Source organism: Saccopteryx bilineata, chromosome 2 (genome assembly GCF_036850765.1).
Source record: "Saccopteryx bilineata isolate mSacBil1 chromosome 2, mSacBil1_pri_phased_curated, whole genome shotgun sequence".
NCBI lineage: Eukaryota > Metazoa > Chordata > Mammalia > Chiroptera > Emballonuridae > Saccopteryx > Saccopteryx bilineata.
In genome coordinates this window covers 7,170,745-7,185,829 of record NC_089491.1, presented here as the reverse complement: position 1 = coordinate 7,185,829, position 15,085 = coordinate 7,170,745, and the positions used below count along the sequence as shown (strand labels likewise).

General features: G+C 57.7%; 1 protein-coding gene across 5 annotated transcripts in view; it reads left to right on the top strand.

Moving 5' to 3' along the window:
• LRRC8A (leucine rich repeat containing 8 VRAC subunit A) overlaps window positions 1–14,863 on the top strand; it is a 29,259-nt gene extending 14,396 nt beyond the window's left edge. For 4 of the 5 annotated variants that reach the window (XM_066256003.1, XM_066256002.1, XM_066256006.1 and 1 more), the window contains 3 exons: window positions 2,932–3,480; window positions 3,950–6,114; window positions 12,746–14,863. In XM_066256003.1, coding sequence (XP_066112100.1) covers window positions 3,958–6,114; window positions 12,746–13,021 — 2,433 coding nt within the window. In that variant the 5' untranslated portion in view covers window positions 2,932–3,480; window positions 3,950–3,957 and the 3' untranslated portion in view covers window positions 13,022–14,863. The other variant, XM_066256007.1, reaches the window with a different exon arrangement.
• Window positions 14,864–15,085: the final 222 nt, after the last annotated feature.

Genomic DNA, 15,085 nt, shown 5'->3' with positions numbered 1-15,085 from the left:
TCATCAGCCTGGGAGTGGGGAGCTGCTCTAACTGTGGGTGCTTCAGTGTGCAGTCACCTTGAGTTGCCCCGCTCCGAGGGCGAGGGCGGGGCAGGAGCTGCACTGGAGCCCCCTGCCTGTGGGGGACCCACCCTTCCTCCGAGCCCTGAGGGTTGGACAGCTTCCCCCTCTGGCCCCACAGCCCAGCCAGCCCAGGTTCACTCAAAACAGGCAACAGGCTCCCTCTCCTCTACGCCACATCCTGCGGCCCACGCCTTTGCCGCATCCACTCTGGCCCTCTCCCCATCTCAGGCTCTCTTGAGACCCTCTCAATTTGTTGACCACCTACTGTGTGCAGAAGACTCCTGTCCCCGAGGAGCATCTGGTCCTCTCCCACGTGACAAAGAGGTTGAGGAGAGTTGGCAGGAGCCGAGACTGACTGCATGCCCCCCTTTGCACTGAGCTCTGTAGAAGCCTGAAGTTCCATGCACCTTTCCAGCAGCCCAGCATGACGTCCTGCCCCTGGTGTTGTGCAGAGCTCGAGGCTGCACGCCTCTCTGAAGCACTTCCCAGCACAACGTCTGCATCCATTTCTCCAGCCGCAGCCGCAGCCGTGCCTCCCTGCACACGACCCAGTTATCTGGGCACTGTGTCCCCTCACCCTCTCCCACACACTCTCACTGGACCCAGAGGCCCCTGAGGTAGGGGATTACCGTGGTTACTTGTATGGCCCCCATAGGACCGAGCCAAGGCTGAGCAGAGTTCAGGATGTGCTTCAACACCAGATGTTGGAGATGTGTGCGTGGAGGGCGGGTCAGCCAGGCATGCTGGGACAGACGGACTGGACTGTTTCCTGCCTCTCAGCCTCCAGCTCCTTCACCTGGAGATGCAGCTATGAGCAGTTCCCACCTTAGTGCCCGAGTCAGGCGGCTGCCTGTGCAGAGCTCAGGACAGCAGGGGCGCCGAAGCCCCTCCTCACTGTCGGGCGGTGTTCTCCAGGCTCGACACACCCGATCCCCCTCAGAAACCAGGAGGTTGCAACCACATCCTGCCTGGCCATAAACTGCCTCCCCGCCCCGTGCCTGGCATCCTGCCGTGGCGCACTCCTTCTGGATTCTCCAGGGCAGGCTGTCGCTGGCCCTCAGGCCCTCTCCCCTCGGTTCTCCTCCCTTCCTGTCCCCAGTTATTGGGTATCCGCTGGATGTGGACTTGGGGAGCCAGGAAGGGAGGGACAAATGTCCGTTGTCAGCGTCTCAGCTGTGAGCTGGCTGCTTGATTCAGCAGGCCGTCCCCTGGAGTGCCACTTTCTCAGGAGTGTAGGTGGTGTGAGGAGCCAGCTGGTCATTAGAGGGCCTGGGCTTTCCTGTGGGGTGTGTGGCCTGTGCCTCCTGGCCTCACCAGGACGCCGATCCCTGGGCTGCAGCCACCTGCCCAGGGCAGTGCTGGTGTCTGCTGGCCCTGCGGTGACCTGAGCTCTGGAAACCCAGTGGGGGTGGGGGCGGGGGCAGCTGACTCCTGTGGTCAGTCTCTCGGTGCTACTGGTGTGGGAGACCCCTGGGCAGGTGGAGAGAAGGCCCAACGGTGGTAAGGACCCTAGCGCGGAGGTGGACAGATATGCTGGGGTCTGGTCTCGGCTCTGCCCTCAGTTCATAATAAGAGTGACGTTGGGCAGGTGACTGTCCTCTGGGCCTTAGATCCCCCACCTGTGGATTGAGGCTGAAGAGAGGCCTTGCATTTGGGCATTGAAGGAATTCCATAAAAGGGCCCCCACAGTAAGGGTAGCTCGGTGCCAAGCACACACCCACCTCTGCCCCAGTTCCTTCACAGGGCTCTGTGTCTCTTTCCTCCTGTCCTCCCGCCCGTCCCATCCCAGCATGCCCTAGAAGGACGGGATGTGAAGTTTGCAGAGGCCCTGTTCTGTGAAGTGGTTATTCCAGTTGTCATATTATCAGTAATCACAATAAGTTGGCCCAGTCCCTAACCTGGGTACTCTTGTTTCTCTCCCAAGAGAAACAGACCCATTTGTCAAAGCATAGGTACTTAAACCTTGGTTTAAAGTCTATGTTAGGCCCTGGCCAGATGGCTTGGTTGGTTAGAGCTTCGTCCTGAAGTACAGAGGTTGCCAGTTCAATCTCTGGTCAGGTCACGTAAAGGAACAGATCCACGTTGCTGTCTCTCTTTCTCTCTCCCTCACTTCCTCTCTCTTTTTTTTTTTTTTTTTTTTTTTGTGACAGAGACAGAGTCAGAGATAAGGACAGACAGACAGACAGGAAAGGAGAGAAATGAGAAACATCGATTCTTTGTTGCTGCTCCTTAGTTGTTCATTGATTGATTTCTCATATGTGCCTTGACGGGGGTGGGGGGATGGATACAGCAGACCGAGTGACCCCTTGCTCAAGCCAGCGACCTTGGGCTCAAGCTGGTGAGCCTTGCTCAAACCAGATGAGCCCATGCTCAAGCTGGCGACCTCGGGGTCTTGACCTGTATCTTCCATGTCCCAGTCCGACTCTCTATCCACTGTGCCACCGCCTGGTCAGGCCCTCTCTCTCTCAATCAATAAATTTTTTTTTAAAGTCTATTATAGAAAAATAAAGTGTAAAATCACAATTTTTTTTCTTTTTTTCTTTATTCATTTTTAGAGAGGAGAGAGAGAGGGAGAGAGAGACAGACAGAGAGAGAGAAGGGGGGAGAAGCTAGAAGCATCAACTCCCATATGTGCCTTGACCAGGCAAGCCCAGGGTTTTGAACCGGCGACCTCAGCATTTCCAGGTTGACGCGTTATCCACTGCGCCACCATAGGTCAGGCTAAAATCACAATTTTAATGAAAAAAAATATACAGAAAGCACTAGAAGATTATTTAGTACTCACTGAAAAGTTAACAGCGGGCAATCCTGGGTGGCGTTTTCACAGGGGCTTTTACTTCTGTTCTTAACGCTTTTTCTTTTCCCCAGGCATTCTCCCATGAGCATCTAGTCCTGTCCTCATCCCATTCATCTTAAACTGCTCCTTACGAGAACGCCGTACCTTGGCGGAGCGTCTGCAGATGAGATTCCTTACCCACGTTTGTTGTGTGGCACACCTCCTGTATGTTACCGGCTGGATTTCCTGAATGTGGCTTCTTATCTCCTGTTCTCCAAACGTGGCCAATCATTAGTGTCACTGAAGCCACGTGTTAAAAATTCAGACTCCTGGCTTTACCCGGGACCTGCCGAATGGGACTCATCAAGGAGAGGACCTGTTGTTGCTGCCTTTAATCTCTTTATGCACACGCGTGGATGGACACAGCCAGAGATAATTTTACCTAAATGCATATTCGCGATCGCATCATCCTGCTTCGGGCAGAGAACGGTCCTGTTCTCTGGTCCCCTCCCCCGGGAGCTCATCGCCACGCCTCCTCTGTGTGCATCCTCCGGCCCGCCCAGTGCTCTCGGAACCCTGTATGAGCATAACTACATGCGCGCGCACAGGCGTTTCCCAGCTTCCCTATTTGGTTTACGAAAGTGAGTTCCTATTCAGCCCTCTTCTCCATTTGGCTTTACTCACACTTTGCAGAAATCTCTTCCAGTCACTGGCGCCTCACGGCAGCTGCTTCCGAGTGAACCGGGGTCAGTCTTATCAGTAAGAGGCTGGGGTTGAGCTGAGAGTCCTGAGGGATCTTGCTGGAATGCAGGGGGCTCCTGTGAGGCCGCATTAGCCACCTGTCAGTGTGGGTCCTGACCGCAGTGCTCAGTCTCCCGTCTGCTAAGCGGGGAGGCTGCCTGCCTTCCCCACAGTGGTTTCCCAGCCACTCGGTGACCACACGATTCCTGGAGAAAAGCTGATCTGTGGGCTGCCCTGCGTGTGGCGAGGCTCTGACTCAGATAGACTCGAGGTGGAATTTTGGACAGCGGGTCTATTGTCTCTCCTAGCCCTGGGGTTCCAGAAAGCCAGGCTGCCCTGCAGTAACCCCCTCATGTGGGTCCCTTTCAGGTTGAACCATGATTCCAGTGACAGAGCTCCGCTATTTTGCGGACACACAGCCAGCATACCGGATCCTGAAGCCATGGTGGGACGTGTTCACCGACTACATCTCCATTGTCATGCTCATGATCGCGGTCTTTGGGGGCACCCTGCAGGTCACCCAGGACAAGATGATCTGTCTCCCTTGTAAGTGGGTCACCAAGGACTCATGCAACGATTCTTTCCGGGGCTGGGCGGCCCCCAGCCCAGAGCCCACCTACCCCAACTCCACCATCCTGCCGGTCCCTGACACGGGCCCCACTGGCATCAAGTACGACCTGGACCGGCACCAGTACAACTACGTGGACGCCGTGTGCTATGAGAACCGCCTGCACTGGTTCGCCAAGTACTTCCCCTACCTGGTACTCCTGCACACGCTCATCTTCCTGGCCTGCAGCAACTTCTGGTTCAAGTTCCCGCGCACCAGCTCCAAGCTGGAGCACTTTGTCTCTATCCTGCTCAAGTGCTTCGACTCGCCGTGGACCACGCGGGCCCTGTCAGAGACGGTGGTGGAGGAGAGCGACCCCAAGCCAGCCTTCAGCAAGATGAATGGCTCCATGGACAAGAAGTCGTCAACTGTCAGCGAGGACGTGGAGGCCACCGTGCCCATGCTGCAGCGGACCAAGTCTCGGATTGAGCAGGGCATCGTGGACCGCTCGGAGACAGGGGTGCTGGACAAGAAGGAGGGTGAGCAGGCCAAGGCGCTGTTTGAGAAGGTGAAGAAGTTCCGGACCCACGTGGAGGAGGGGGACATCGTGTACCGCCTCTACATGCGGCAGACCATCATCAAGGTCATCAAGTTCATCCTCATCATCTGCTACACCGTTTACTACGTGCACAACATCAAGTTCGACGTGGACTGCACCGTAGACATCGAGAGCCTGACCGGCTACCGCACCTACCGGTGCGCCCACCCTCTGGCCACGCTCTTCAAGATCCTGGCATCCTTCTATATCAGCCTGGTCATCTTCTACGGCCTCATCTGCATGTACACGCTGTGGTGGATGCTGCGCCGCTCCCTCAAGAAGTACTCGTTCGAGTCCATCCGCGAGGAGAGCAGCTATAGTGACATCCCCGACGTCAAGAACGACTTCGCCTTCATGCTGCACCTCATCGACCAGTACGACCCCCTCTACTCCAAGCGCTTCGCCGTCTTCCTGTCAGAAGTGAGCGAGAACAAGCTCCGGCAGCTCAACCTCAACAACGAGTGGACGCTGGACAAGCTGCGGCAGCGGCTCACCAAGAACGCGCAGGACAAGCTGGAGCTGCACCTCTTCATGCTCAGCGGCATCCCGGACACCGTGTTCGACCTGGTGGAGCTGGAGGTGCTCAAGCTGGAGCTGATCCCGGACGTGACCATCCCGCCCAGCATCGCCCAGCTCACGGGCCTGAAGGAGCTGTGGCTGTACCACACGGCGGCCAAGATCGAGGCCCCCGCCCTGGCCTTTCTGCGCGAGAACCTGCGGGCGCTGCACATCAAGTTCACGGACATCAAGGAGATCCCGCTGTGGATCTACAGCCTGAAGACGCTGGAGGAGCTGCACCTGACGGGCAACCTGAGCGCCGAGAACAACCGCTACATCGTCATCGACGGGCTGCGGGAGCTCAAGCGCCTCAAAGTGCTGCGGCTCAAGAGCAACCTGAGCAAGCTGCCCCAGGTGGTCACGGACGTGGGCGTGCACCTGCAGAAGCTGTCCATCAACAACGAGGGCACGAAGCTCATCGTCCTCAACAGCCTCAAGAAGATGGTGAACTTGACCGAGCTGGAGCTGATCCGCTGCGACCTGGAGCGCATCCCCCACTCCATCTTCAGCCTCCACAACCTGCAGGAGATCGACCTCAAGGACAATAACCTCAAGACCATCGAGGAGATCATCAGCTTCCAGCACCTGCACCGCCTCACCTGCCTTAAGCTGTGGTACAACCACATCGCCTACATCCCCATCCAGATCGGCAACCTCACCAACCTGGAGCGCCTCTACCTGAACCGCAACAAGATCGAGAAGATCCCCCCCCAGCTCTTCTACTGCCGCAAGCTGCGCTACCTGGACCTCAGCCACAACAACCTGGCCTTCCTCCCCGCCGACATCGGCCTCCTGCAGAACCTCCAGAACCTGGCGGTCACCGCCAACCGGGTGAGTGGCCCGGCCCTGGCTCCGCGTGCAGCCGTGGGAGGGGTGCTCGGGAGGCCCAGTGTCTCGGAGCCTCACCTGTGTCCCCAGAAGGGGAGCTTTTACACATACAGCTCTCCTGGGCCCCACTCCAGACCTGCCACACCAGGGTCCTTGGGGCTGGGAGGAGCCTGTCTCCCCCACAGAATGCTACAGAGTTCTCTGGCCAGGAGGGACACGGTGGTCAGGTGCAGTCTGTCCCCAACGTGTCTTTGTGCAGGTTCTTTATATGCAGGGATGTGCAGGGGCAGCAGAGCCAAGGAACTGTTGTGGTTGGTTCTCTCTCTCTCCCTCCTTCTTCCGCCCTCTCTCTCCCTCTCTTCTCTCTCCCTCCTTCTCCCGCCCTCTCTCCCCCCCTCTCCCTCTCTCCTTCTCCCTCTGTTTCCCTCCCTCTCCCTCTCTGTCCCTCTCTCTCTTTCTCCCTCCCTCTCTCTCACCCTCTCTCTCTCCTTGTCTCTCCTTCTCTCTCCCTCTCTCTCCTCTCCCTCTATCTCCCTCTCTCTCCCTTTCCTCCCCCCCTCTCTCCCTTTCCTCCCCCCCTCTCTCCTTCTCTCTTGTTGGTGTGGTTGTGGGAGTTGGGACTTAACCTAGAGCTAAACGTATTGTCCCAGACCAGATTTGGAGCTGAAGTGCCAGTCTGAGTTCATAGAAACAGGAAGTGTTGGTGACTGCTGCCCCCTGAGGGAAGGCCAGGCCGTCTCCACAACCCCTGGCGTGCTGCTCTCACTCCTCTCCCGCTGCATTTGGGGGGGTGGAGTGGAGGGCAGTGTAGGGCTTGGTGAGGGCTGACGTACCACCTGCTTCTGTGGAGAGGAAATGGTGCAAACGGTTTGGGGCGTGTTGTGGGAGGCCACACCCTAGAGACGTTTGCCAGTCTCTTGGCTGGCCTGGGAAGCCCCCCACCCCTGGCCCCTCCACAGAGACGGGTGGGTGGGGTCGAGGGCAGAGTGCTCCTGTGGCTTTGTGGTCAGGCCTCTGCAGTAAAAGCAAAGCCACAGCCACTGGGGGACCTCCCCTGGCCACCCCTCCTGGGGACCTTCAGGGAGGTTGACAATGGAAAGATCAGGTCTGCTGGGTCCCTACTTTCAGGGTGAAGACTCGTAGTGAGGTAGTTGGTAACAGAGTTCCAGGGCCCAGGGCTGGGACACCCAGGAGAGGCCGATTCAGCCACGACCTCCCGGCCTCCACCAAAGGTAGTGGCATAGAGCGGCCCCGCTGGTTAGAGAGCGTTTGCTGTGTGTCAGCCCTGTGCAGGGCACGGCGTTCCCTGCATCCCCAGTTTCCAGCAGCCCAGACGCAGCGGCAGTTGCCCCGGAAATGCCCCTGCCCAGGGAAGGACCACCTTCTCCAGTGTCACTCAGATGGGAGGGTCCAGGCATGCCACTTAGAAGCTCCCCTCTCCTTTTCCCTAAGCCTCTCTGACTGCAAACCAGCCTGTGTCCGCGTATCAGAGATGGTGACAGATCCTGTTTCCCTTCCCTAAATTAGAACTGTGCACACCTGTGAGAGGGGACAAGGGAGAAGGGTGCTTCACGCTGCAGAACCGACCCCCAGAGCCTGGCACAGGCCACTGACAAGACGGACTCCAGCTGAGAGGCCATGTTTGGAGAGCACCAAACCTGCAGCCCCTTCTGTAACGTGGGGGGGGGGGGGCCCAGGTGGCTCCCCCAGAACACAGCCTGAGGCAGGCTGCCCCTGGAGCTAGGTCAGACGTGGCCATCCCGTGACACTCTGGACAGCCTGCTCCGTCCAGGGAGCTGTGTGGGGGCGTGCAGCTTGATGAGCCCTCCTACCAGCTGGAGGGTATGGCCAGGCGGTTCCCCATCCTGTCCCCCACCCCTAGCTGCTCACCCCAAGCACACGTGTTAGGTCACGTCTGTTGGCTGAGGTCACCCCTCAGGAAAGGAGCTGGCGCAGGCATTCACACTGTCCCTGGGAAGGAGACCCCCTGACACCCTGTTTATTGTACTGCTTAATCACATCCTGTCCCCACCCTGGAATGCCAGAGGCCTTATAGGGAAAATAGCTCACTTGGGCCAGTCCTAGTAGCCTCCTCCTTCTAAGCTGGTGCCCCGCTCCCTCCTCAGGGGCCTGACAGCTCCTTGGAGCCACCTTGGCTGCAGGTAGAAAGGCAGGGCCGGGTATGGTCCGGCTCAGGCCCTTGACCTTCGCTTTTCCAGTTTAAACTCATGGTCAGGAGTACCTTGAAAAAAGCAGACGATCATTTGTCCATTACTCATTCATTTGTTGCCTTGGCAAGGGTGTTCTGAGTACTCCTGGTGTGGAATGAGGTGCTGGGGACACAGGACAGACAAGGCCCACGGGCCGCCCATCATGAGCCCACTATCTCATGGGAAAGACAATGAGTACAGCCTGACCAGGCGGTGGCACAGTGAATAGAGCGTCGGACTGGGATGCGGAAGACCCAGGTTCGAGGCCCCGAGGTCGCCAGCTTGAGCGAGGGCTCATCTAGTTTGAGCAAAGCTCGCCAGCTTGGACCCAAGGTCGCTGGCTCCAGCGAGGGGTTACTCGATCTGCTGAAGGCCCGCGGTCAAAGCACATATGAGAAAGCAATCAATGAATAACTAAGGTGTCGCAATGAAAAACTAATGATTGATGCTTCTCATCTCTCTCCGTTCCAGTCTGTCTGTCTCTGTCTATCCCTCTCTCTGACTCACTCTCTGTCTCTGTAAAAAAAAAAAAAAGAAAAAAAGAAAGAAAGACAATGAGTACAGTGTGATGAGCTCCACAGGGGCTTATGTCTCCTGGGGACCCAGCTTACCCCAGGGCTAGCAGGCCTCCCGGAAGAGGGACATCTCCCCTGGCCCTGCAGAATGAGGAGGGGGGAGAAGCAAACAGGGCTCCAAGTAGGTTCTGTCCCTGGAGGAACTGAAGGCGGTGGGGATGCGCAGTGAGCCGCCCTGGAGTTTGGACTTTCCCCTGAGGCCAGGGCCAGGCTGTCCACCAGGTCTGGGAGGGGCATCCTGTGTTCCCACTTCCCTTTCAGTGATCAGTCTTTGTTTGTTTCATGTCCACTCTTCTTCCAGGCTGTAAACTCTCAGGACAAGGACCTTGGCTCTTTCCGTGTACTGTGCATGTCCGCCGCACTCGCGCTGAGCGGATGAGATGCAGGCTGACTCGCAGTTTAGAGACTGCTCTGCTGCGGGGCGAGGGGTGGGCAGGAGGGGCAGGGCAAGCAGGCAGGAGGCGACCGAAACCTGGGTGCAGCCTCAGGGGCGTGCCTGCCCCCGGCAGGGCTGCCAGGGAGGGGAAGACAGGATTTCCAGGAGACTGTGGAGGCAGAACCCACAGGATGTACACTGAGTTGGCCCAGGAGGAGGGGGGGGTAAGGGAGCGGTCTGGGGTGATTCGAGGTGCTTCACCTGGCTGCCTCGGTAGATGGATGGTCATTGAGACAGGACACAGGAGAAGGCACAGCTTTTCAAAGAGGAGATTGTATATCCTCTGTTGGGTGTCTAGGGCCCTAGGATGTCCCAAGAGGCCATACTGAGTCGGTTTGAAGGTCAGGGTGTCATCGCCGCAGGGCTCATGGGTAAGAGGGGTCCTTGACAAGGTCACCAGGGAGAGAGGAAGGAGGGGAGAGGAAGGAAGTCTGGCTGAAGCCTTCAGGGTGGAGAGCAGCAGAGCAAGGCCAGGCAGGAGTGTGGGCTCGCGGCGCGCGAGGGAGTCAGGTGTAAGAAAAACAAGTTCAGGTCCAGTGGATTAGGAGTGACAGCTGGTGACTTTAGCCAGGGTGTCAAGGCTGGGGGTGGGGTGCGGAAGCTGGATCACAGTGGGCTAAGGAGAGATGGCGTCTTTCTAGATATTGCTTGGGATGGCTGGAGAATGATGGAGCAGTCTCAGAGGCTCCTGGGAGTTTGTCTTTTTCAACAATCAGGTCGACTTGAGGCTGCTTCAGTGCTGGTAGGGGCGCCTCTGAGGTCCCTGAGGAGGCGGGAGAGAGCAAGGCTGGGGGTGACGAGAACTTCAAGCCTTCAGAGGACAAGTGACACCCCGGGAGGAAAGACAGGTCCAAAGGACAGTGTGGCCATAGCAGGGCACTGAGCCATTGAAGGCATCTTTTTTCCCAATGATTTGAGAAAGAAAGAGGAAGGGAGGGAGGGAGGGAGGGAGGCATCCACGAGAGAACTTGTTGTTCTGCTTAGGTGTTCCATTTAGTTGTACACTCACTGGTTGTCTCTTGCATGTGCTCTGAATCATCCTGGCCATTGGGCACAGGGGTGGTAGTTTTGGAAGCCCACTTCAAGAGTCTGTCTTAAAATGGCCACAGTGTCCCTCATAGTGTGGCCTCTGCCCAGCCATAGCCACAGTGATTTCCCTGTTAGCAAGGACAAGTTCCTCAACCAGAACGTGCATCTTCTTCCAAAATGGCCAGAGAGAGCAAGAGCCATTAAGTGGAGGTCCAAGTCTGCCCAAAGGTCTTCAGCCAAGAGGCATTTCTAGTCCTACCTTTTTTTTATTTTTATTTTTTTTATTTTTCTGAAGCTGGAAACGGGAGAGACAGTCAGACAGACTCCCGCATGCGCCCGACCGGGATCCACCCGGCACACCCACCAGGGGGCGACGCTCTGCCCACCAGGGGGCGATGCTCTGCCCCTCCAGGGCATCGCTCTGTTGCGACCAGAGCCACTCTAGCGCCTGGGGCAGAGGCCAAGGAGCCATCCCCAGCGCCCGGGCCATCTTTGCTCCAATGGAGCCTCAGCTGCGGGAGGGGAAGAGAGAGACAGAGAGGAAGGAGAGGGGGAGGGGTGGAGAAGCAGATGGGTGCTTCTCCTGTGTGCCCTGCCCGGGAATCGAACCCGGGACTTCTGCACGCCAGGCCGACGCTCTACCACTGAGCCAACCGGCCAGGGCCCCAACCTTTTTTTTCCCCGTATATTTCTGAAGTGAGAAGCAGGGAGGCAGAGAGACAAACTCCCGCATGCTCCCAACCGGGATCCACCAGGCACGCCCAACAGGGGGCGATGCTCTGCCCATCTGGGGCATTGCACCGTTGCAACCGGAGCCATTCTAGCACCTGAGCCATGGAGCCATCCCCAGCGCCCGGGCCAACTTTGCTCCAGTGGAGCCTTGGCTGCGGGAGGGGAAGAGAGAGACAGAGAGGAAGGAGAGGGGGGAGGGGGGAGAAGCGGATGGGCGTTTCTCCTGTGTGCCCTGGCCGGGAATCGAACCCAGGACTTCCACACACCGGGCTGATACTCTACCACTGAGCTAGCTGGCCAGGGCCTCTAGTCCAACCTTTTCATTCTACAGATGGGGAAACTGAGGCCCAGTTAGAGAATGGGCTCTGCCCAGGGTTACACTACCAACAGGTGCCCTATTTGGCAGACTGGAATGATAGTGGGAGACAGAGGAAGCAGCCTTGACCCTTCCAGCTTGCAGCGTTGCATTTTACTTCTCTAAGCCTTAGCCTTTTTGGCAGGAAAATGGGGACAGTGACAGAGCAACCTCAGAGCTGGGAAGGTTCCTCCTGCCTGTCACATCTGAAGTAGGTTGTTTTAGGACAGACTGGCTCAATAGGAACTCATATTTATAACTGACACTCGCAGAAGGGCAAGGAAGAAGCTGGCACTAGTGAGCCCATCCTGTGTGCCAGGAGACAATGTGTCCCCACTCGGGCCCCATGTTTACTCCTTATTGCGGACACTTAGCAGAGCGTGGGCTGTTGGGCCAGGTTCAAACTTGGCTCCACCACTTACTAGCTGTGAACTGCTAGGCAAGTTAGCTTCTCTAGGGCCTCAGTTATCCCACCTGTAAAATGGGAAGAGTGTTGACAGAGTATTTACAGATTGTTTCAAAGTTAAAAGTTAATAGTCTCAGTGCTCAGAGTGAGCCTGCCTGTGTAGTAAGCTGCTAATGGGTGTTGTCTGTTGTTCTAATTTTGAAAAGTCAGAAGGAGGGGACTCCGAAGGGCCACTATGGGGCTCCCTGCACTCATGAACCACTGGTGACTTGACAGATGAGGAAACTGAGGCCCTAGGAAGGGAAAGTGACACAGCTGGGGTTCTCACTCCTGTGGGTGAATGCTCCCAGTTCTCAGCAACATGTAAGGGCGTGGAACTTTCCCAGTGGTGCCACTCTACTTTCATAAGGTGTTCTCACACCAGACAGGACCAGCGGCCTGCTCCTGATGAGCCTGGGTGGTGGATGGGGCTGTGGAGTGGTGGTAGCTGGCTGGCGTGATGTGCCTCAGGGTGCCAGGTGCCGAGAAACAGCGCGGAGCGAGGTGGACCAGACCTGCCCTCTAGGGCTCAGTCTCAGGGTGACAGGCAGTCAGACGGTCTCACCATTGAGAGATCAATGCTGGTGGGGGCACGTGGGTGCCATTGATTATCCAGTCTGGGAAGGCTTCCTGGAGGATATGACTGCAGAGCTGAGTCGTAAAGTACAGGTGAAAGTAAGCCAGACTTTGGCCCAGATTGTGCTGGTGCTGGGGCCCAAGGGCGCTGAAATGGGCCTCCGAGAAGGTGTCAGTGCCCAGGGGAGGGAGAGGGAGGGGAGGGAAGCCCTGGACCCAGAGGCCCTCAGGTCTGAGCTATGCCCAACTCACCATCCCCTGCTCCTCTCTCTCCAGATCGAGGCTCTGCCCCCAGAGCTCTTCCAGTGCCGGAAGCTGCGGGCCCTGCACCTGGGCAACAACGTGCTGCAGTCGCTGCCCTCGCGGGTGGGCGAGCTGACCAACCTGACCCAGATCGAGCTGCGGGGCAACCGGCTCGAGTGCCTGCCTGTGGAGCTGGGCGAGTGCCCGCTGCTCAAGCGCAGTGGCCTGGTGGTGGAGGAGGACCTGTTCAACACGCTGCCCCCCGAGGTGAAGGAGCGCCTGTGGCGGGCCGACAAGGAGCAGGCCTGAGCCACGGGGGCCACGGACACAGGGCTGGCCACAGCGGCCTGGTGGTGGGGGAGGACCTGTTCACCACGCTGCTCCCCGAGGTGAAGGAGCGCCTGTGGAGGGCCGACAAGGAGCAGGCCTGAGCCACGGGGGCCACGGACACAGGGCTGGCCGCAGCGGCCTGGTGGTGGGGGAGGACCTGTTCACCACGCTGCCCCCCGAGGTGAAGGAGCACCTGTGGAGGGCCGACAAGGAGCAGGCCTAAGCCACGGGGGCCACGGACACAGGGCTGGCCGCAGCGGCCGGCAGGGGGACCGCCACGTGGGTCCTCCGGCCCAGGCACCCAGAAACCCTGGGCCAACGGGCCCCGCCTCTCGGCCAGGGCCAGAGCCCGAGGGTGGATGGGAGCTGGGCCAGGGCGGCAGGACCGTACTGAGGGCTGGCCCCTTTGCTCCCTGAGACTCATGCCCGCAGGGCAGGCGCCTGCTGGGGAGATCCGAGACCTATAATCTGTCTCAGAGGCTGTGTTTGGACAATCAGAACCTCCTCCCGGAGGCTGGAGGCTGTCCCTGCCCCGGCGGTGGAGCCCATGCCAGGCGCCCAGGGACATCGACTTAGCTCTTGGTATTTATTTTTCTCTAACTCCCGCCCCCTCCCTTCTGACAACTTCCACATTCCCAGAAAGTTCCGCTCTCCTGGGGGTGTGAAGGAAGGGTGGGCTGTTCTGCTTTTCCTGTAATGGCGATGCCGCCAGCGTTTCGTGCCCACCTGGACTTGAGCAGGGTGGCCCGGGGTGAACCAGCTGTGGGACTGTCACCCCGAGTGCTGGGCTGGGCTCTGGCGGCATAGCGCGGGAGAATAGGCCACCAGGTAGAAAGGCCAGACCTGGGGCTTGCCTCATGAGTTTCAGACTTTTTTTTTTTTTTTTAAGTAAAAAAATTTTTTAAGCTTTGGAAATTGAGGGTTTGGGTATTAAAAAAAAAAATTAAAAAAAAAAGACACTAAAAGGCCAGTGAGTCGAGAGTCTCAGGGTGGGTGCATTTCCCCTGGAGCAGAGCAGCAGGACTCGGGGCGTTTCCTTTCTCGGGGTGTCTTCCAAATCTGGTGTGACCTTGGGCCAGAGTTCTGTTTGTTCCGCTCCTCCCCTCCGGTGAGGACTTTTCTGTTTTGTTTTTGGTGTCTTGTTTTCCTTCTCCATGTGTCTTGGCAGGCACTCCTTTCTGTGGCTGTTGGCCAAAGGGAATGTTCTGGAGCTGCCAAGAGGGGAGGAGACTCGGGTTGGCTAATCCCCGGATGAACGGTGCTCCATCCTCCCCGTCCTGTCCCTCATCACAGTGTTAAGGAGCTGAGAGGAGCTACCTCGCCCAGACGCTGCTTTCCCACCTCATGTGTCATGAGTTTGCCCGGTGCCATCACTAGCCTCTGCTGCTTACGTCAGCCTTGTCACCACCTGGTCCTTCAGAACAAGACTGTGGGAGGCAGGGGCGCGGCTGGGGAGGTCGTCCCTGGAAGAGCAGGCTCCCCAGGTTCTGTTCCAGTGTCTGTCCCAGGCGCCTGGCACGCAGGGCCCACTCAGCGCCTGGTGGTGAGAAGCCACCTCACTTTAGATCCGTCACCGGGGTCCCCGCCTTAGAAGGGACCCCGCCCTATCTCAATCACTTGGACACTAAGGCACATTTTAGCGTCTCTCGTCTTAACGATTATGTCTATTTGTCCATTTGTGTTTTCCTGCGTCGTGTCATCAGATGTAATCCTCAGAAAAATAACGCACACTAGCCTCTGACAACCACGAAGCAATCTGTTACACGTGGGTCTGAACTTGTAGACTCGTTCAAATATCAAATAAATCTATAACAGAAAGTAGTCTTTGGAGGTCTCGATGCTGTGGGGCACCCTTCTCCCCGCTCTCTGCGGTGAACTGGGCCTGTGGACCGTTTCCTGGGTACCTACGAGACAGTGAACTCTCACCACCCTGTGGACAGGAGCTGCAAAGAGCACCTGTCACATGTCGGGCGTGGACCCCGCCAGGGCTCCCACAGCCAGCGCGTTCTCTGCTGGCCTGGTTTACTGTGGGTCAGGCCCTTG